Source organism: Crinia signifera, chromosome 9 (genome assembly GCF_055691185.1).
Source record: "Crinia signifera chromosome 9, ASM5569118v1, whole genome shotgun sequence".
In the NCBI taxonomy this organism is placed as follows: Eukaryota; Metazoa; Chordata; class Amphibia; order Anura; family Myobatrachidae; genus Crinia; species Crinia signifera.
Window position 1 is genome coordinate 20,009,320 of NC_139225.1, and position 22,265 is coordinate 20,031,584.

Genomic DNA, 22,265 nt, shown 5'->3' on the forward strand with positions numbered 1-22,265 from the left:
GGATACCAGCTCCATATCTGCATCCCGGATTGAGCCACTTACGGAAAAGATCTTATTCTGCTTCAGATTCAAGACGCTCAGAGTTTTCATCTTCTTCCCGAGCCAAGGAGGGATGTGCTCGATCTCGTTTCCAGACAGGTTCAGCTTCTGCAGACTGTGCATGTGCTCCAAGCCTTCAATTTTGCTGCAGTAAAAAAAGAGACCCCCCCCCCCTTATTTAAATGTGGGCAACCGTACAGCTGTGGAGTGTTTATTGGGGACAATATGGACTCTATAACAGGCTGAGTAACGGACACACAGCTGATTCCCATGACGCACTGAATGCAGACAAATTAGGCTATTTCTTTGTATCGTATATGCAGCGTGCACGTGCGTCTTAGTGTACGCACGGGTAATTCTGAGTCTGAATACGGTTTGCATTGTATATACTGAAACATAGAAACATAGAAATTGACGGCAGATAAAAACCACTTGGCCCATCTAGTCAGCATGCATGTGAGTCTTTGTGTATACATTGCCAATTCTGAGTTTGAATACGGTTTGTATTGTACATGCAGCGTGCACGTGCATCTTTGTGTATGTACTGTAACTTCTGAGTCTGAATACGGTTTGTAATGTATATGCAGTGTGCACGTGTGTCTTTGTATATGTACTGGTAATTCTGAGTCTGAATACAGTTTGTACTGTATATGCAGTGTGCATGTGCATCTTTGTGTATGTACTGGTAATTCTGAGTTTGAATACGGTTTGTATTGTACATGCAGCGTGCATCTTTGTGTATGTACTGTAACTTCTGAGTCTGAATACGATTTGTAATGTATATGCAGTGTGCACGTGTGTCTTTGTATATGTACTGGTAATTCTGAGTCTGAATACAGTTTGTACTGTATATGCAGTGTGCATGTGCATCTTTGTGTATGTACTGTAACTTCTGAGTCTGAATATGGTTTGTAATGCATATGCAGCGTGCACGTGTGTCTTTGTATATGTACTGGTAATTTTGAGTCAATACGGTTTGTAATGTATATGCAGCGTGCACGTGCGTCTTTGTGTATGTACTTGTAATTCTGAGTCTGAATACAGTTTGTACTGTATATGCAGCGTGCATGTTCGTGAATGTACTGGTAATTCTGAGTCTGAATACGGTTTGTAAAGTATATGCAGCGTGCATGTTCGTGAATGTACTGGTAATTCTGAGTCTGAATACAGTTTGTAAAGTATATGCAGCATGCACGTGCATCTTTGTGTATGTTCTGGTAATTCTGAGTCTGAATACGGTTTGTACTGTATATGCAGCGTGCATGTTCGTGAATGTACTGGTAATTCTGAGTCTGAATACAGTTTGTAAAGTATATGCAGCATGCACGTGCATCTTTGTGTATGTTCTGGTAATTCTGAGTCTGAATACGGTTTGTACTGTATATGCAGCGTGCATGTTCGTGAATGTACTGGTAATTCTGAGTCCGAGTATGCTTTGTTCTGTATATGCAGCGTGCATCTTTGTTCAATTTGGCGAGAACAGACAGAACATGAACCATTTCATCTCTGGTACCTGATCCTGTTGTGGGACAAGTTCAGGTCACGGATCCTGGTCAGTTTATCTAGCTTTTCAATCTTCTCAATAAGGTTGTAACTGAGATTCAATACTTCCAGCCTCTCACATTTATCCAGGGTTTCTATAAACTACAGAAGAGAATCTGATGTCATTCCCTGTACACAGATAATAGCACGCACCTCATTATACCGTAACAACATTTGGATGTCACTGACATCAACAGCATCATACATAGAATATTGCGTCACGGTGCTCCAGAAAGGGGAGAGTCTTATACTCCAAGGAGGCATCACAGGAGACCACAGGGCTAGCAATTAGGTGGAACAATATGGCAGAACACCAAAAATGTATGATCGAAAGGGATCTCCATCAGCCCAGATCGAGGATGGCGTTTGGGATCCCACCGATCTATATTGCTCTTAATGGAAAACCAACCTTAAATTTCTTTCCTCCTTCTTTAGACAGAGAAAGATTCAAAGAGGTCACGAAAGCCAAGTTTTCTTGTTTGGACAATTTTCGGATAAGGACCTCGGTGATATACCGAACGCCTGGGTCATCGTCTTTTCAGTCACCAAAAGGAAGAATAAAGAGAAAAATTGCAGGAGCTGATTGGCTAATACTTTATGTCACTCCAAAATGTTGTACATAAACCTCTTAATCTCTTTCTAGGTATATTAAGTTACGGCCATTATCATGTGGCTCTTACTAGTTCATTATAACCAGATTGGTGTAACATGGGTTTGGAGTGCGGTGTCCCTGGATTGGTGTGGCTGCGTGGCTCTGCGGTGGGGCACTATTACATTCTATCTACTAATAATCTCATCACTAAAGGTCCATACACACACTGGGCGATTATGCCCAGCGATGATCGCTATCATCGCAGGGGGAAAGCCGCTCAGTGCATACACACTGAGTTGCTTTCCCCCTGCCCGGCACAGTCAGCTGGGGGAGGACGGCTTTGCATAGCCGTCCTCTCAAAGCTGCTCATCTGTGGTAATACCAGCAGATGAGTGGATTTCCCGGCGATGATGCGGGAGCGCGCAGCAGCGGTCAACGCCGGACCATACACACTGGGCAGCTTTGAGCTGAAAGCCACTCAAACTTGCTGTTTTGAGCGGCTTTCAGCTCAAAGTCGCCCAGGGTGTATTTCTTTAATAACTTCATTACATCCATCACTTTTGTATCATTTTCTGTATATGTCTCTGGCTTCTTAACACTTTAGTTTTTTTCACTGGTGTGCTGCTCTGGGCTTTTTGGCTTGTGCTGATTTTTGGGGTGCCGCACCTGGATATAGCAATAGGGACCCCCAACACTCAGAGAAGCCTTGACAGACAGCTTGGGGGCTTACCCATCTATTTGCAAATATATGTAACCAAGATCCTTGAATCCTACTACAGTGGTATATAAATCTGGTGACTGGTATCACTGTGCTTGGGGAAACTATTTGTCTTTTCTTTCTCAGATTTAACCTTTCACACACCCAAGTGATATAACTAAACTGATTGAGCATCTACAAGAATGATAAAGAAATGTTCTATGGTGTCCCTGAGCAGCGTCACAGGCGATGGGATAGCTGCATCACTAGCGAGGTCCGATTTCCGGGATGGAAGCTCCACAAGGATACTGTAAAGGTGAGTGCACACGGGTGCAATTTCATGTAAAATCGCTGGGAATATGGTTCCTGAGCGACCATATTGCCAGTGATTTGGAGCGCAGCTGGCGATAAATCGCCAGCTGCGCGCTCCCGTGTGCACTGCCTAATGGTCGCTGGAGCATGCTCCTGCGACCAGCGGCTTTCCCCGGCAATCGCTGTGCCGGGAGGTCAGCGCCGGGGAGATCAGCGTTGATCTCCCCAGCTGATGAATAGGAGACACTGAGCAATATGATTGCTGGGGATATATTGCTAGCAATATATCCCCAGCAATCATATTACCCCGTGTGTACACAGCATAACTGTTATATGCCCGTCATAGATCTGCCTAGAAGCCCCTGCTTACCTTTATCTATTTCATACTCAGAGATGTCACTTTCTTCTGTGATCTCGAGGTTCCGGCTGCCGGCCCTCCTTGCGGTGTAAGAGGTGGGGGTTCTGGGGTTTATGGTAGAAGGTGGTGACCTCATGTTGGGACTTCGGCTGTTTTTCTTCATTTTAAAGAACCGAGCGGGTCATTTAAAGCAACCTGCAGGGGAACAAACCACACAAACATCTGACAAATGTGCATTGCGCGAGTGTCTGCCACAACATCATTCACAGTAATGCCGGTAACACCTGGGAGAACCGCAGACGCCACCACTGAGGCCTACAATCAAGAGCAGCTCAGTCCTGAGCCCGATATCACAGCACAATCCCCACAACACGGAACCACTTGGGACTGGCAGAAGAAGTGATGTAGGTAGGAACTTACACTACCTCATAATCACATCAGCATAAAGTTATACCTAAGGGGCCACACATTACCCTACTAAGGGCCACACAGATGCCCTCCCCTAACATAGTCTACGCAGAGCACAAAGGGTTATAACATAACGGATAACAGTAGTGGTATAACACCCGCAACGCTGGCACATCTCTGACGTTGGGCTGCTATTACCCACCGGCAGATCACTAACACTCAGGTGGAAGGGGACAGGGTTGTACACACAGGTCAGTTACTTACACACTTACCACAGGTAGTGCGTATCATGTGTGTAAGAGAGAGCAGGAACCAAACTAATCTCACAAGGACTTCCTTCCTCTTCTCAGTCAGTAATAAGAGACGCGTTGGTGCTGCGCCGGAACTTCTCTAATACTCGCACACTGTTACCACCAACACGGTCCTATAGTCACCGCCTGAATTACCAGGACCGCAATGGCGTTAGATATAAAATTTAATATGACATATAATATATAGTATAAGAGGGATACAGGCTATAAACAGACATAATGTACAGTATAAGAGTGATACAGACGGACATATAATATATAGAATAAGAGGGATACAGGATATAAGAGGACATATAATGAAATGTATAGTATAAGAGGGATAGAAGTAGTAGTATGTTTATTTATAAGGCGCCACAAAGTGTCCACAGCGCCGTACATAGCAAACAAAAAAACAAATTACAAGGTAATGTACAGGGTGTGTTGAAAAATACAGTATAAATAGGGGTATAGCTGGTAGAACTAAAATCAGCATCAGTTCAGAAGTAGGTGTCAAGATTGTCGAGGAGACTGAGGATGAAGTAGAGGAAGGGAAGAACAGGGCAGGAGCACAGGTGAGGTAAAGAGGTATAAAATATATATATATATATATATATATATATATATATATATATATATATATATAAAAAATATAGGAGGGGTATAGGATAGAAGATGACACATAATGTACAACATAAGAGGGATATAGGATATTTTAGGACATAGTGTATAGGAGGGATATATGATAATATAACATAAAGAGGGACACAGGATGTGGTATGACATATAATGTATAGTATAAGAGGGACACAGGATGTAATGACATAATTTACAATATAAGAGGGATATAGGCTATAATATGACATAATGTACAATATAAGATGGATATAAGATATGACATACAATGTACAATATAAGAGGGATATAGGATATAATATGACATATAAAGTACAATATTAAACTAGGTATACAGGATATGACTGTACCTAGCCCAGCAGTTAGGAGTTGATGCTGCCGCCGTTGTCATGGTGACGGGGCCTCCCCCCCCCTGTTACCGCTGCGGCCTGGATTTGGGATGGGCCTTAGGGCAGAGGCACGGACAGGCGACACCGGGGTAGGGCGGTGAGGCGGCGACGCTGCTGTACGTGCGTTGTACGGCGTGCACAGACCGGGAGTTACCGGGACATGCGCGCCGCCATACTGGAGGGGGACGCGACTACACTGACAGCAGAGACCCGGGGTTAGGCTAGGCCGCGCCCAATCCGGGGTGTTATCCATTCCGGGCCCGCCCTGAGAGCTGCTGCTGTCTGTGGCCACTGTGTTTATTATAATACATTGACTGATTACTCTATAATATCATACTGCAATACAGCGTGGAATACTACTTTTTACAGTATCTATCTATCTATCGATCTAAGTATATACTGTATAGCTGACTATCAATCAATCAATCAATCAATCACAGTATATCTAGCTATCTAATACTGTACAGTATATCAATCACTATTATATCATATTATCTATCTATATCATACTGTATCATCTCATATTATCATCTATCTATCTATCTATCTATCTATCTATCTATCTATCTATCTATCTATCTATCTATCTGTCTGATGCCCGGTACACACCAGGACTATGGTGCTCGTGAGTGGGTCGTACCAGGAGCAAACGTAAGCTGGGTACACATATGTACAATTTCATTTTTCTTGCGACCGTTCGATCGACCGAATACACGTTCGGCCGTCCAAAACATACGACCGTTCTGCGCGTACACATATGTACAATTTTACTTGCGACGTCCGATGTACTCCCGTCCAAACAATCGCAAGAAGAAGTATATGAGAGACCCTGTAACCCTTTGCCTGCTGTTTTAACTAATGTGTGTTTAATGCCTCACTGCCCAACACTTTAGAGGCATCACTTTAAGACATTAATCAATGTTGAAGTTTTAATAGTGTGTTATGGTGCCCTGCAAAGAGCTTCCAGCCCACTCTATTAAAACTTCAACATTGATTAATGTCTTAAAGTGATGCCTCTAAAGTGTTGGGCAGTGAGGCATTAAACACACATTAGTTAAAACAGCAGGCAAAGGGTTACAGGGTCTTTCATAATGCAGCATACCACCGTGCTTTGTCAAACTGTCAAGCATATCGATCGAACATGCATACACACTTCACTTTTGTTCCGATATGGAGCCGTCCTGTCGGATGAAATATTAAGCAGCAAAGAACCTTAGACCGACCGACCGTGGACGGCCAAGAGCGTTTTTGGCCGTTTATCGATCGCACAGCAGCAATTGGGACAGCGTACACACCTATACAATCGAACGGCCGTTTGCCCCCAGATTGGAAGAACGGCCCGACGATTGTATATATGTGTACCCAGCTTTACATACAATCGGTCGAGATTGTATCTAAATTAACTCGTTTTGGGCCATATCGTCCTGGTGTGTACCCCACATAAATAGCGACAGGGGGTGGCGACATAGTAGAGGTAGTGCCACAGCATTGTGGGTGTGTCCGGACCATTTGGGGGAGGGGACACGACAGCTGCATGACATTAAACGCAACAAATCTGCCCCAAAAAATGTCCCGCCTGCACCTGGCTGTGCAGCCACGGGATAGCTGGTTGTGTGCAAGCGCTTCGCTGTGTAGCTGAATCAGAACCATTTACCGAAAAATTATGAGCGATTATCATAGAGGGCCTGATTCTGGTTCACTTGAAAAAGCTAATTCTCTAATGGCCAAAACCATGTGCACTGCAGGAGGGCAGATGTAACATGTGCAGAGAGAGCTAGATTTGGGTGAGTTACTTTGTTTCTGTGCAGGGTAAATACTGGCTGCTTTATTTTTACACTGCAATATAGGTATCAGTTTGAAGTAAAAACCCACCCAAATCTAATTCTCTCTGCACATGTTACATCTGCCCCACCTGCAGTGCACATGGTTTTGTCCATTAGAGAGAGAATTTGCTTTTGCAAGTGAACCAGAAGCAGGCCCAGAGTCTCTGACTTTAATTGTAATTAAAACATACAGCGGTCCAAAGATTAAGGTACACATACACGTTACAATTATTGTATACAATATCGCATCTCATCGCATCTCGGTTTTGCGATGAGATGAGATCTAATACAAAAAGTATGTGCTGCACATACTTTGGTACTTGTTTCCTAGAACGGCCACACCGATGTTGATCGGGTCGGTCGCATCGCATCGCCCTAGCAATGGTTTATAAAGGTGCTGCCTTCCCACCTGGGTTCCAGGAAGAAAACACACAGACCCCAATCCAGTAACCCCCCCTCAGTATTGTCACCTGTCCGGCTACCAGTTCTAATGCATTAAATTACATCACGCAACACAGCGAACCATACAATGCACAATGCTGCTCCCTCCCTTCTGCCCTGCCCTATTATATTGCATAGTAAATATTAATTCTTAATATTTATCTAATAATAAAATAAATAAAAACACATTCAATGTAATCAAAGTCTGGGTGTGCGGTTGGGGGGCCCGGTACACTGGGGGGCCAGTGTACCGGGCCCCAAGATTTCTGTTGCCAGCCCTGCCTCTATTTGCTGGTTTCTGTTTCCTCCGGTTCATGTGCAAACAATACATCATACCACTTCATTTCACCCTCTGCCAGGCTTCAAGAACCTACGTCAGATCCACCCAACACCAGGTCCACGATACACCTAAATGTACTATAGTGAAATTGGAGAATTTGCTAAAGTTTCCCCCAAGCCCTTAATACAAATTGTTATAGTAACCAGATTACTTTCCAGTACTTGTTATGTGAATTTACGAACAAAAGAAATACAGAAGGAACCCTGTAATAATAACACTATCTTGAGATAGCGTTATCTAGGCTTCTCTCTGGTTCCCCTTCTCCTGCACAGCCTTCTCTTCCTGCTGAGAGTGGAGGCCCTTGTGATCTGGCCCTTGTGATCAACTGTTCTTGCAGGACACATTGGCCATCTGGCACTTCAATTTCCAAAAGAGCCAATGGCGTGTTGGGCCTGTCCATACACACAGAGAGCCTTCTGAATCTTTATTCTCCTGCCCCCCCCCCCCCCCCCCCATGTCACACAGATAGATGGGGTCGTGCTGCGATGACGACCGTGTTTGCCATTTCCACAGGAGTATTTACAAACTTTACAGGAATTTATGCATAGACTGTAAAGAGACAAAAGTTTAAGAAAACTGTAGAAAGGGTTCTGTTTTGGCATAAAACATCTCCCTCATATTCACATTGGTCAGGAATCTGAGTTGGCTGATGCCCCTGTTCATAAATGTTAATTTTGTGCATATCGTCTAGTGCAGGTATGTCAAACTCGCGGCCCACGGGCCGAATGTGGCCCCGGCCGCCTGCTTTTGCGGCCCGCGAGCTCTGCGCCAACCAAAGTAGGGCTAAAGGGGTCTTTTGGTATTTTAATTAAGGCTCTGGTTCTTGAGCCAATTGGAGCTCGCGGTAGGCTCCGGTTCCTGAGCCAATCGGTCCGGCAGCTGCGGCTCTTAATTGGCTGCCGGACCGCAAGCTTTTATATATGAGGGGAATAACAGCTCCTGCCACACGCAAAAAGATATTCGTTTCTGTGTGTGCCAGCAGCTGTTATTCACCCTCATTAAAGTAAGTGTTTTCTGTTTTTTCTCATAACCCTTTGAAAATTGCATATGACTTTCTTTTTCTTGCGGCCGACACAAGACTCAGACCTTGATTATTCGGCACAGTTGGGATTTTGAGTTTGAGATGCCTGCTCTAGTGTGTACTATATTGTCAATGATGCGCACTCCTGCAGGTCATTACTGATATCCAACATTGTCTGTCTGTACATGCAGGACGATGGAGCATATTGCTTGCGAGAGCCGTCTTGTAGAATGCAGCATGGCCCTCGCTGGTAGGCACCCCCCACCACTGTCCCCACCATCATTGGCCAGCTTGTATGCACTTGAGGATGCTGGATACTCGCTGGGTCCCGTCGCTGCCGATGTCACGTTGGGTACACTTTGTCTAAAGCGCACATGCGCAAAAGACATCATTACGCTCAACTCTAAACTAGCCATACATTATGCGATTTGGGCCCGATTTCACCCGATTCGGATGAATCGGGCTGAGAAATCGTCCCAAATCGCATGTTTTGACACCCTATCCGACCCGATGCGCGGTCCCGTGCGCATCGGATTGGAGTCGGGCAGTCGCACTGGCTGCACATAAGATTTCCTAAATCTTATGTGCAGTCTCCGGGCAGGGTCAGCGGGCGGGGGACGCCGGGGAAGGTGAGCTGACAAATAGTCAGCAGGCGGGGGACGCCGGGCATGAGGAGAGGCTGGCAGGGGCAGCTGACACTATATAGACAGCGGGCGGGGGGACGCCGGTGAACCGGCGAGGGGAACAGCTCACTGCTGGGCAGGAGGACCAGGCAGACGCAGCTTCAATACAAACGAATGGGGAGGCAGTGATTGGCTGAGAGAGCTCTCTCAGCCAATCAGCAATTGGCTGAGAGAGCTCTCAGCCAATCACTGGCTCCCCATTCTTTGTATTGGTTTTTTATTCCTTGAAGCTGCGTCTGCCTGGTCCTGCCCAGCACGTGAGCTGTTCCTCTCGCCGGTATACACCGGCATCCCCCCGCCCGCTGCCTATGTGTACACTGCCCCTGCCAGCCTCTCCCCATGCCCGGATCAACAGTGTCCCCGGCCATCTGAATATTTGTCAGCTCACCCTGCCCAGCTGTTCCCTGCTGCTCCCCAGCGTCCCCCACCCGGCTCTCCCCCTGCAGCTCCCCGGGGACTGCATATGATAAATCCATGAGATTTATCATATGCAAAATTTGGCACATCAAGTGCCTAATCGTGTATCCCCCTCCCGGGGAGCTGCAGGGGAAATCAAGTCCGACTTGTCCCTAGGGCAAGTCGGACTAATGTATGGGGGCCTTTAGTTTCAAAAATGAAAGTTTCCTGGTCAGCAGATGACGTACAAATAAAATAATCCTGATTGATACAATAAAAACACCTACTTCAACCTGAAACAAAAGGGGGAGTCATACATACAGTTGAAATGTAATCTATGGAGAACCCACTGGGAAGGTTACTAATTAATCAGGTTCTCTGTAATGGAAATGCACTCTGACTAGTTTACCAGAGCCTTGTTTGCACTAGACCCCAGTTACACAATGGCTGTTTGCTCCCTTGTCCTAAAGCATATACACGATAATTGGTTAAACAATAACAAACGAATTGCAAGAACTATTTCCCGAAAGTGGTGAAGCACAGGCGGGATTTCCTGCTTATATCTCTGTTTCTCATACTGTTTATTTCACGCTAAACATATTCAGAACGAAGATCAGGGTCTGGGTGTAGGGCCTGATTTAGCATGGTTAATGTGAAAAGTCACGATGGGCTCTGAGCAGGGACCCCTGGGTCCCCTCTAGCTAGGGGCCCCCTGTGGTTGGCATGTATTTTCTTTTTTAAATCTATCTGCCGTGCTGAGCATCGGGAGCCAAGGCACACTCACTGCACAAGTGTGCAGTGCGTAACTGGGAGTTGACTAAGTCCCATGAGACTTTGCACAAGAGGTCAGAGGCTGAGAGGCTTGTGCTGAGCTCTGATTGGTAGAGCTCATCACATGCTTCTCAGGCCCATGGGGGACAGCAGCAGCAGCCTCATCATGGGAGGGTTTTTAATCAGAGGCAGTGCTGACCCTGTGAGATATCCTACAGTCCTACAGAGTAAGGTACAGAGGGACAAAATGTAACAGTGTAATGTGGGCTAGGTGAGGGAGATTGCTAGACTAATCAGGGAGAGAGGGAGATTGCTGTTATGTCAGGGAGTCTCCTGCAGAATGCAGGAGGGGAGGTAACTATGGTGTAACAGTGTAATGTTGGCTAGGTGACATGAGGGAGATTGCTAGACTAATCAGGGAGAGAGGGAGATTGCTGTTATGTCAGGGAGTCTCCTGCAGAATGCAGGAGGGGAGGTAACTATGGTGTAACAGTGTAATGTTTGCTAGGTGACATGAGGGAGATTGCTAGACTAATGAGGGAGAGAGGGAGATTGCTGCTATGTCAGGGAGTCTCCTGCAGAATGCAGGAGGGGAGGTAACTATGATGTAACAGTGTAATGTGGGCTAGGTGACATGAGGGAGATTGCTAGACTAATGAGGGAGAGAGGGAGATTACTGTTATGTCAGGGAGTCTCCTGCAGAATGTAGGAGGGGAGGTAACTATGGTGTAACAGTGTAATGTTGGCTAGGTGACATGAGGGAGATTGATAGACTAATGAGGGAGAGAGGGAGATTGCTGCTATGTCAGGGAGTCTCCTGCAGAATGCAGGAGGGGAGGTAACTATGATGTAACAGTGTAATGTGGGCTTGGTGACATGAGGGAGATTGCTAGACTAATGAGGGAGATAGGGCGATTGCTGGTATGTCAGGGAGTCTCCTGCAGAATACAGGAGGGGAGGTTACTATGATGTAACAGTGTAATGTGGGCTAGGTGATATGAGGGAGATTGCTAGACTAATGAGGGAGATAGGGCGATTGCTGGTATGTCAGGGAGTCTCCTGCAGAATGCAGGAGGGGAGGTTACTATGATGTAACAGTGTAATGTGGGCTAGGTGACATGAGGGAGATTGCTAGACTAATGAGGGAGAGAGAGAGATTGCTGTTATTTCAGGGAGTCTCCTGCAGAATGCAGGAGGGGAGGTAACTATGGTGTAACAGTGTAATGTGGGCTAGGTGACATGAGGGAGATTGCTAGACTAATGAGGGAGAGAGGGAGATTGCTGGTATGTCAGGGAGTCTCCTGCAGAATGCAGGAGGGGAGGTAACTATGGTGTAACAGTGTAATGTGGGCTAGGTGACATGAGGGAGATTGCTAGACTAATGCGGGAGAGAGGGAGATTACTGTTATGTCAGGGAGTCTCCTGCAGAATGCAGGAGGGGAGGTAACTATGGTGTAACAGTGTAATGTGGGCTAGGTGACATGAGGGAGATTGCTAGACTAATGAGGGAGAGAGGGAGATTGCTGCTATGTCAGGGAGACTCCTGCAGAATATAGGAGGGGAGGTAACTATGATGTAACAGTGTAATGTGGGCTAGGTGACATGAGGGAGATTGCTAGACTAATGAGGGAGAGAGAGAGAGATTGCTGTTATTTCAGGGAGTCTCCTGCAGAATGCAGGAGGGTAGGCAGCTAGGACACAGACCAATGTGATTTTCCAGAAAAATAGAGATAATCAACTGCAAATGCAAATAGGATGAGCACACATTCCAATCAGTGTATAAACAAAGTCCCATCATGTGGCCTTGCCAGCCAACCACTGACCTGCTGGGCAAAGTGCTAGAAGGTGTCTATGTCCTGCAAAGGTGTCCTGTAGCCTCACATCAGATCCTCAGCCTCCTGAGTTAGCTCTCCCTGATGCCATTTCACCACAGCCTGCAATGATCCGCTTACTACATATAGCGGCGTTCCTCCTCGCCCTGTCTGGAAGGAGCCAATGCCAGGAGCAAACGTAAGTTATACCTATATGCCTTACATGATGGCTTTATTCTGGTGTCAACGTGTTAAATGTCAACATTTTGAACATGCATTACAGTAATACTTTGTTAGTGCCTTTAATTCTTATTTCCCTGAGATGAAACACATTGCCCGCTATCACTGCAGTCATTATGGAAGGCTGGCTGGGATTTCTAGTTCCACAACAGCTAGAAAGCCTTACGTTCCCAGTCGCTGCACAGCAAGCATGCAACACTTATGTAAACTGCTGGCCAGACTTGCAGCACGTGTTCTTAGTGTGCCCTCAGGGGCATAACTTTACATTTTGTACCCCCTCTGCCAAAAAAGTTTCATAGGTCCCGTCCCCATACATTAATTGTACTTGTTTTACCTGCATGCTCGTTGCCAGGGGTTTCTTGCTCATTGCCAGCGGGTTACATGCTCATTGCCATGGGTTACAGGAGCTTATTGCTCGTTGCTAGGGGTTGCATGCTTGTTGCCAAGGGTGTCTTGCTCATTGCCAGTGGGTTACATAGGTTTGTGTCAGCGCCTGCTGTCTCAATAATTCCAAGGAGAGAGAGAGGAGGACTACCGATCTGGGACCCTTGAGCCTTTGAAACTATAAGGCAAACAGAACCACAACTGTCACAGTACCTTTTTGGCCATCAAAAAACCTGAGCCACTGGATGGTAATATATTCGTCAGCTACAATTCTTTACCCCCTACGGGACTGTTGCTACATATACCTCTAAATGAGAGTTACAGTATAGCTTAATGATTCACACAATATGAGATACATTTTATATTATCATTTTATTTTTCATATATGTGTTATTGTATGTAATTTATATTTATTTTCTATAAAAAAATTATTTTAGAGAGCCGTGTAATGAATTATTGAGACAGCAGGCGCTGGCACAAACCTATTTCTTTTTTGCCTATTAATCTTGGGTTTGTGACAAAAACCTGTGCCAGCTGCCATTAGTTGCGCAACACACACCAGTTGATATTTTTTTCCCAGTGGGTTACATGCTCATTGCCAGGGGTTATAGGAGCTTAATACTCGTTGCCAGGGAATTCTTACTCATTGATAGGTTTTTTTGCTCATTGCCAGGAGCTTACATATTTGTTGCCAGGGGTTTCTTGCTCATTGCTCTGTTTTTTTGCTCATTGCCAGGAGCTTACATGCTTGTTGCCAGGGGTTTCTTGCTCAGTGCCAGGGAGTAGGTGATCACAGCACACCAGCGCTCCAGACATCTGGCACTTTCATGTAGCTAACATGAACAGCTAACATCTGTGTCATCCAAGGTGGCGGCCATTTTGTGTCATCCGCTGGTCAGACCAGTATTTTGGTCACGAAGTAAGCGCTTGTTGAGTGCCTGCGATCGAGCGATAGAGATCATCGATTTTCATGGTCAGCTTGGCTCTAGCTGTGCCCACACCAGTGAGAGATGCATAGGGTCAACACCTGAAATAGGTCAACATGCTTAACATCAACAGGGTTGGAAGGTCAACACAAACATTCGGTCGACAGTGGCTAGGTTGCCAGTCAAAACGTCAACATGGGTTTTTCACTCTTTTTTTTTGACTGATTGTTGACATGGACACCTTATTGTATTTCATGACGACCCTTTGACTGTCATCCTAATGCTTCTGTCGACCTTCCATCCATGTCGACCGTAAGCATTATGACCTATATCAGGTGTCGACCTACGCCATGTCGACATTCAGTCGTCGACTCAATGCATGTTGACCCTTTGTGTGTCGATACAACCGTGTCCCCATTCTAAATGCTGTTGTCTTTCTTGCAGGTACATTGTGATGGCGCCCCGGGTGTGGCGTGTCGGCGCTCTGGAGACGGTGCTCGTCCAAGCTTTCCGGCAACAAGAAGATTTCCCCATTAAGCTTTCATTGTCCAGTTACCCAGACAGACGGTTATACATCTCCCAATCGCTGCAGCTGACGCCAGGCAACAGCTTCCAAGGCCTAGCGAGCCTCCAGGTGTGTGTGTGTGTGTGCGCTGCAGCTGACGCCAGGCAACAGCTTCCAAGGCCTAGCGAGCCTCCAGGTGTGTGTGTGTGTGGGCTGCAGCTGATGCCAGGCAACAGCTTCCAAGGCCTAGCGAGCCTCCAGGTGTGTGTGTGTGTGTGGGCTGCAGCTGATGCAAGGCAACAGCTTCCAAGGCCTAGCGAGCCTCCAGGTGTGTGTGTGTGTGTGTGCGCTGCAGCTGACGCCGGGCAACAGCTTCCAAGGCCTAGCGAGCCTCCAGGTGTGTGTGTGTGTGTGGGCTGCAGCTGATGCCAGGCAACAGCTTCCAAGGCCTAGCGAGCCTCCAGGTGTGTGTGTGTGTGTGCGCTGCAGCTGACGCCGGGCAACAGCTTCCAAGGCCTAGCGAGCCTCCAGGTGTGTGTGTGTGTGGGCTGCAGCTGATGCCAGGCAACAGCTTCCAAGGCCTAGCGAGCCTCCAGGTGTGTGTGTGCGTGCGTGCGTGTGCTGCAGCTGACGCCGGGCAACAGCTTCCAAGGCCTAGCGAGCCTCCAGGTGTGTGTGTGTGTGCGCTGCAGCTGACGCCGGGCAACAGCTTCCAAGGCCTAGCGAGCCTCCAGGTGTGTGTGTGCGTGTGTGTGCGCTGCAGCTGACGCCGGGCAACAGCTTCCAAGGCCTAGCGAGCCTCCAGGTGTGTGTGCGCTGCAGCTGACGCCGGGCAACAGCTTCCAAGGCCTAGCGAGCCTCCAGGTGTGTGTGTGTGTGCGCTGTAGCTGACGCCGGGCAACAGCTTCCAAGGCCTAGCGAGCCTCCAGGTGTGTGTGCGTGCGTGCGTGCGCGAGCGCCGTACTCATGTGTAATACACAAGTAAACATGTACTATTAACACTAGTATAATACTAAGTCAGGGCAATGGTGCCCACATAAAAAGTGAAAGGGGCATAAGAGGGCTTCATTAGTCTCATAAATTGAGACTACAAAAACTTATTATAAAATCAGAAGAGGGTTGCTTTGTGTTCCCTCTATTTTCCCAGTTAGTACTGTGTTTAATGATAATATCTCAAACAACTTTATATTTAATGCTGCCCATACATATGTGAGATATTGCATGCAATCATTCGATTTCGACCACATCTGGCCGATAAATCGAATGATTGCATGCATTTTTAAGCTGACATTCGACGCGATGCGCAGGCACGCCGTCGAATGTCGCATCGATAGATTACGAGCTGCACATAATATTTATCGAATTGCATGAGCAATCGCTTGTGGTTTTTAACCACATGCGATTGCTCGATTGCAATCAGCGGTGGGTTCGGGGAGCGGGGCCGGGATGGGGACTGGAGCTCTGACGGGGAGCCGGTACCGTAATGCTGGGGATGTTCCCACGATAAGCGGGACAGTTGGGAGGTATGTCCATATGTTAACCCATGGAGAGAGCTAAAGTACCAGCCATACAGCTCCTAACTGTCATCTTACAGGCTGCGGTTGAAAAGGAAAATATTGGGTTGGTTTTGTGACTTTGTGGATAAATGAATCAGTCATCAGCCAGATAATGTTGGTGTGCACAGGGTGAGGGTCACAGGGCCGACACGATCAAGGCTGACATGCATTAAGTCGACCACTAAAGGTCCACACATGGAAAAGGTTGACATGGCTAAGGTCGGCATCGTTGGAAGGTTGACACAAGCATTGGGTTGACAATGGGAAGGTCGCCAAAACTCTGCCGACCTTTTGACTGTTGACCTTTCCATCGCCGACCTAATGCTTGTGTCTGCCTTTCGACCCTAGCCATGTCGACCTATTTCATGTGTCGACCTAAGCCCTGTTGACCTTTAGTGATCGATCTAATGTATGTCGACTTTCATAGTGTCGACCCAGCGACCGTATCGGTCCTGTTTCAGTCATATTTTACTTGCCGTCATCCTCTCCGTTGTAGATTCTGCCGAAGGACTTGCCGCGGGCGGCGGATGGTAAACAGCAGTTTGTGTATTTGGAGGCTCAGTCTAAATCTTTCACCAAGGAGGAGAAGATCCCGGTTACTCACCAGAACGGATTCCTCTTCATCCAGACAGATAAACCCATCTACACCCCCGACCAGTCCGGTAACCGCGCCGAGTTCCCGCTTCCAGAATGCACTTTATATTTATGATTGTTAGCGATTTAAGGCCTTAATTCACCATAGATGGCGAATCAGAGAATGCGCAAATTGAGTGGTTGTCAACCGCCTGCACGTGCGCAGCATTCGCATCGCGCATTTGTGTAGGTCCTATAGCAGAAAAAAACCATCAGTACTTGTTTCCTAGAAGGACGCCCACGATTTTGATCTTAGGCATCGCAAGGAAAAAAATCGCGTCGGTCGCATCGCATGCGGCCAAAAAAATCGCATGCGATGCGACCGACGCGATTACCGCGATTTTACATAGGGAACAATGTTAAATGGCCCAATTGACCCGATTTCACATAGGGAACAATGTTAAATGGCCCACAGACCCCAAATACCCACCCTGAAGTGTGAAATGCCCCCCCCCCCCCCAATTGTTAACGCCACCCCACCATCAACGTCAACCCGAAGCGTGGCGAGCGCAGCGAGCCCTTGAGGGGCGGCGGTACGCGTCCTCCAACCTTTTCATACCCCCACTATCCACGTTGGCGTGGAGTTAAGAATAGAAAGTGTGGCGAGCACAGCGAGCCACCGAGCCCGAAGCGTGGCGAGCGAAGCGCGCCCCGCGAGGGGACACGGATTACTTAACATGTATTTCGCATCCGCTCGCCACGCTTCGGGCTCGTATTCCGCATCCCCTCGCGAGGGGACGCGGAACACACTCCCGAAGCGTGGCGAGCGGACACAAATTACTTAACATGTATTCCGCGTCCCCTCGCGGGGCTCGCCACGCTTCGGGCTCGCCACACTTTCTATTCTCAACTCCACGCCGACGTGGATAGTGGGGGTATGAAAAGGTCAGAGGACGCGTACCGCCGCCCCTCGCAGGCTCGCTGCGCTCGCCACGCTTCGGGTTGACATTGATCGTGGGGTGCCGTTAACAATTGGGGGGGCCATTTCACACTTCAGGGTGGCTATTTGGGGTCTGTGGGCCATTTAACATTGTTCCCTATGTAAAATCGGGTCAATTGGGCCATTTAACATTGTTCCCTATGTAAAATCAGTAATCGCGTCGGTGGCATTGCATGCGATTTTTTTGGCCGCATGCGATGCGACCGACGCGATTTACATTTTACCATGCATTTCTATGTAAAATCGCGGCCATCGGTCGCATCGCATGCCATTATAATGGCATGCGATGTACATGCGATGCCCGCGATGGGCGCCCTTCTAGGAAACAAGTACCAAAACATCCATATGCGCCGAAGTAGGCAGACCTGATCTCCCGGCCGAGAATTCTCAAGATCCCTCTCCTGCCAGAATGCCTCCGCAGGCACAAACGACATCTGAAAATGGCATTAGCCATTGATGTCAGAATATAAAAAAGTGATACTTTGTGCAGATCGGGACATAGAGTCAGACAGCAGTCCCCTTTGAGAATAATAGGGTTTTACTTTTAGGAAAGGTTTTTTTTTTATTTCATATAAGAAAAAAAAAAATCACACATCAATCAAACAAATTTCAAAACGGGTCCAAGGTGAAGCCATGTGATAATGGTAGTCAGAGAGCCGCAGGGGGCCTTCATAACCACATCCAATATGGCCGCTGTAATGTGCGCCCATACTAGAGGCAGATCCCGTGGGAGTAAGTCGGGGTGATTATTACCGGGTACATTAATATTTTGAAGAAAAATAAATCCACATGGAGGATCGTCCCCCACATAGAAGAGTGATAACAGGACAGTGGCGTATTATAAACCCCGATACGATATTAAAAACCGATTGCATCGCTGATTGACATTTTCTATAATTTCACAGTGAAAGTTCGTGTTTACTCAATGGACGAAGAACTGAGACCAGCGCGCAGGACTGTCACTGTAACCTACAAGGTAGATTTTAGCGTCATATAAACCGTACTGATATATACATCTGTATAGGAATAAATACTATGATCTGATGGATTTGCATCTTCTTGTAAAGGATCCCGAAGAAGTAAAGATGGACGTCGTTTCACAGGATGATGTTAGTGGAATAATCTCTTTCCCAGATTTCAAGCTTCCGACCAACCCAAGGTATTTAGGCAGGACGGTCCTGATCTTAGGGGGCTGCCCCACGCACCCAGATTAATGTCTCCATTCCATGACATTACCACGGGTGCTGGTGATTTTGACAGGTGCGCAAGACACTGAAGGAGCGTCGTGTTTAGTGGCGGGGGGGGAGGGGGCTGTCTGGATAAAATATTTCTTACACTTGCGCGGTACACCTTGCCGTTTTAGGGGATTTTTTTCCGTCCAAAATCCTAAATTCTTCAAAGAAACGGTGACTGTGACCATTAAGTGCAGTGGTTCTCAAACTCGGTCCTAAAATACCCCACACAGCTCACATTTTCCAGGTCACCTGACAGCTGCATGCAATAATCCCTTACAGGTGGAGCTAATTATTCCACCTGATTCTGTGAGGAGACCTGCAAAACATGCACCGTGCGGGGTCCTGAGGACCGAGTTTGAGAACCTGTAGTTTAGTGCCAACCATGGACGGCTGGAGAATCTGGTCAAATAATGGCGGGATCATATGACCATATGAAAATAGGGTGGCACCGGGCTGGGCACATCTTAGCCATACCAGCCCTTAGGATTGAAGTGGCGTAACTGGGTTATTATGGGGGTTACTAATGAAGCCAAAGATGAGCGAGGGGGCACAGATGGAAGTCAGAGCTATAAAGAGTGGAATCTAGGCGTGGATATACCCCTGAGGATGGGGATTAGTAACCTGGCATATATATAGGGGCGATCGCACCGTAAGTTGTGCCCACCAGAGGCGTCACTGAGTCTGGGGACACTGAGGGTGGGCTAAAAGGACAGGTACTTGTTTCCTAGCACGGCCACAATCGCGGGCATCGTGTACCTTTGAAATCAGGTCCATTTTGCCGGCAAAGGCAAAATCGGGGGCATCGCGTCGGTCGCGTGCATTTACATGGCCCCCGACGCGACCGACGCGATGCCCCCGATTTTGCCATCGCGTCGGTCTTGTGCCATTATAATGGCACAAGATGAGATAGACTTGATTAAGTCCATTTTACATAGGAAACAATGTGAAATGGGCCAATATGACCCATTTCACATTGTATATGGCCCCGTCATGGGTTACGCAACCCCATTGTGAGCGTCACCCCACAATTGACGCCAACCCGAAGCGTGGCGAGCGCAGCGAGCCCGCGAGGGGCGGCGGTGCGCGTCCTCCGACCTTTTCATACCCCTACTATCCAAGTCGGCGTGGAGTTGAGAATATATATATGTGGCGAGCGCAGCGAGCCCCGCGAGGGGACGCGTATACCTTACGCTTCGGGCTCGGTGGCTCGCTGCGCTCGCCACACTTTATATTCTCAACTCCACTCCGACGTGGATAGTAGGGGTATGAAAAGGTCGGAGGACGCGCATCGCCGCCCCTCGCGGGCTCGCTGCGCTCGCCACGCTTCGGGTTGGCGTCAATCGTGGGGTGGCGTTGAGGGGGTAAAATTGGGGGTCTGGGGAATACTTTACATTGAATACAATGTAAAATAGGGTCCCAGGGGCCATATTCACATTTGATTCAATGTAAAAATCGGGTCGGTCGCATCGCATGCGATTTGGTCGCATGCAATGCGACTGACGCGATTTTTCCGACACGATCACCCCCATGCAAATCGGTGTGGCCGTGCTAGGAAACAAGTACCAAAGGACATTTTGCATCATTGCCGCCCTTCCCCAAGGACCACCGATTTTCCATAGAAATGCTGGCCGGGCCTTTCGGAATGCAAGTAGGCCCCCTCTGCTTGGTGTGGACGGCTGACCTCACATGACGTCAGTGCCTGCCCCCAAATCTTTGGGAAGCGTTCCAATGAATTCCTGGCTTACCTTTTAATAACGAAGAGATGAAAAATCATTTGTTGGTGAATAAGTATCGAATGATTTTTCATCTGTGCTGCTGCATACGGGATTCAGGCGATGGGGTGGGTGAGCGTTTGGCGGGCAGCGGCGTTTACCTGCTCGCTAGACAGCAATATGCCCAGCCTAGTGATCAGGTCTGAATGGGACCCAAGTACAGAAGCTGACTGAATTGCCCTACGACAAATGTTTCTATTTTCTGTAAGATGCAGGAAACGGGCTCTGACTATAATCTGCTTCCTCCTCAGATACGGCATCTGGACGCTGGAGGCCGCCTACAATGAAGACTTTACAACATCTACATTTGCCAAGTTTGAAGTGAAAGAATACGGTATTTTATATCTGAAAATTATTCTGATGACAAATGTAGGAAATAAATAGACTTTCATATGAGCAATGCGCACATCTGGGTGACTCCGCCGCACCTCGCAGAATTTCATACAATTGATTTTATGTCTTCCAGTTTTGCCGCGATTCTACGTCACCATAGAACCGGAACGGAACTACATCAGTTCTGACAAGTTCCAAGATTTCCAAATTACAGTGAAAGCAAGGTAAGTTATCATCCGTATACTAGAGGCGATAAGAGGCCGCCAATGCATGCTTGGATCGGAATCACATTGAAAACATGCCCAATTCTGCTCTTTTTACATACAATGGGTCAAAATCACATCAAAATTGGGGGAATTGAGCACAGATCGTTCTGTGTGTACCCAGCATTACAGTAGGGTTGCCTAGGAGACTGCAAGCAATCTATAAAGCTAGCGATGCTGCCTCTTCCATCTACACTCCATTGTGATCTGTGATATTGAAGTTGTCTTTCACCTGCATTAGTAAGAACACAAAGGGGAATTCAATTGCAAATGACCACATGCTGATTGATCACCTAGGGCTATCCAATTAGCCCCAAAGACAGCACAACACTGTTGGTTATAAGGGATTTTTTTCCCAAAACCTGATGAAGTCCTGAAAGAAAGAAAAAATCGAATTCAAGGTGCATACACACGGGGCAATATGATCGCTGGCAATATATTGCAAGCAATATATTGCTCAGCAATCATATTGCTCAGTGTCCCGTTTTCATCTGCGACCAGAGATGGCCGCAGATGAAAATGTCACACTGCTGGGAGAAGAGGCAGGGGAAGTCGCTGGTCCGACCAGCGATCCATTCAGGGGCTGAAAACGGGAGCGCGTACTCTGCGATTTATCGCCGGTGCACACTCCCATCGCTGGCAATATGGTCGCTCAGCGACCATATTTCCAGCGATATTTGCAATAATCACCCCCCGTGTGTACGCACCTTAAGTGCCCTCTTTTTGTGATCATGGCCATTAATCATCATTAATCGTAGATAGTTATATAATGTGCACTTTGCTTTACCTCTAGATGTAACTAGTTTTTCTTATGTAGGGAATGTTTGATTGAGATACTGGGCGGTATTCAATGTGAATACCGGCGACGTGCAGCGAATCCTGTTTAGGATTCGCTGCACATTCGCCACTGTTCGCTGCGTTCCGGAGCCTCG

At 47.4% G+C, this 22,265-nt stretch overlaps 2 protein-coding genes across 7 annotated transcripts in view; one reads left to right on the forward strand and one right to left on the reverse strand.

Annotated features, from left to right (window-relative positions):
- Nucleotides 1-5,496, reverse strand: part of CNTRL (centriolin) — a 52,314-nt gene extending 46,818 nt beyond the window's left edge. Inside the window, exons 1-6 of one of the 5 annotated variants that reach the window (XM_083161330.1) lie at nucleotides 5,222-5,496; nucleotides 4,221-4,385; nucleotides 3,553-3,735; nucleotides 1,991-2,115; nucleotides 1,553-1,683; nucleotides 43-184 (exon numbers count right to left, since the gene is read on the reverse strand). In XM_083161330.1, coding sequence (XP_083017456.1) covers nucleotides 43-184; nucleotides 1,553-1,683; nucleotides 1,991-2,115; nucleotides 3,553-3,703 — 549 coding nt within the window. In that variant the 5' untranslated portion in view covers nucleotides 3,704-3,735; nucleotides 4,221-4,385; nucleotides 5,222-5,496. The remainder of the gene's footprint in view (nucleotides 1-42; nucleotides 185-1,552; nucleotides 1,684-1,990; nucleotides 2,116-3,552; nucleotides 3,736-4,220; nucleotides 4,386-5,221) is intronic. The other 4 variants (XM_083161332.1, XM_083161333.1, XM_083161334.1 and 1 more) reach the window with 4 other exon arrangements.
- Nucleotides 5,497-12,591: 7,095 nt separating this feature from the next.
- C5 (complement C5) overlaps nucleotides 12,592-22,265 on the forward strand; it is a 63,988-nt gene continuing 54,314 nt past the window's right edge. The window contains exons 1-7 of one of the 2 annotated variants that reach the window (XM_083161336.1): nucleotides 12,592-12,745; nucleotides 14,541-14,730; nucleotides 16,654-16,819; nucleotides 18,636-18,706; nucleotides 18,798-18,889; nucleotides 20,989-21,071; nucleotides 21,204-21,294. In XM_083161336.1, the coding sequence (XP_083017462.1) occupies nucleotides 12,675-12,745; nucleotides 14,541-14,730; nucleotides 16,654-16,819; nucleotides 18,636-18,706; nucleotides 18,798-18,889; nucleotides 20,989-21,071; nucleotides 21,204-21,294 (764 nt within the window). In that variant the 5' untranslated portion in view covers nucleotides 12,592-12,674. Of the gene's footprint in view, nucleotides 12,746-14,540; nucleotides 14,731-15,480; nucleotides 15,531-16,653; nucleotides 16,820-18,635; nucleotides 18,707-18,797; nucleotides 18,890-20,988; nucleotides 21,072-21,203; nucleotides 21,295-22,265 lie in introns of those variants that run through there. The other variant, XM_083161335.1, reaches the window with a different exon arrangement.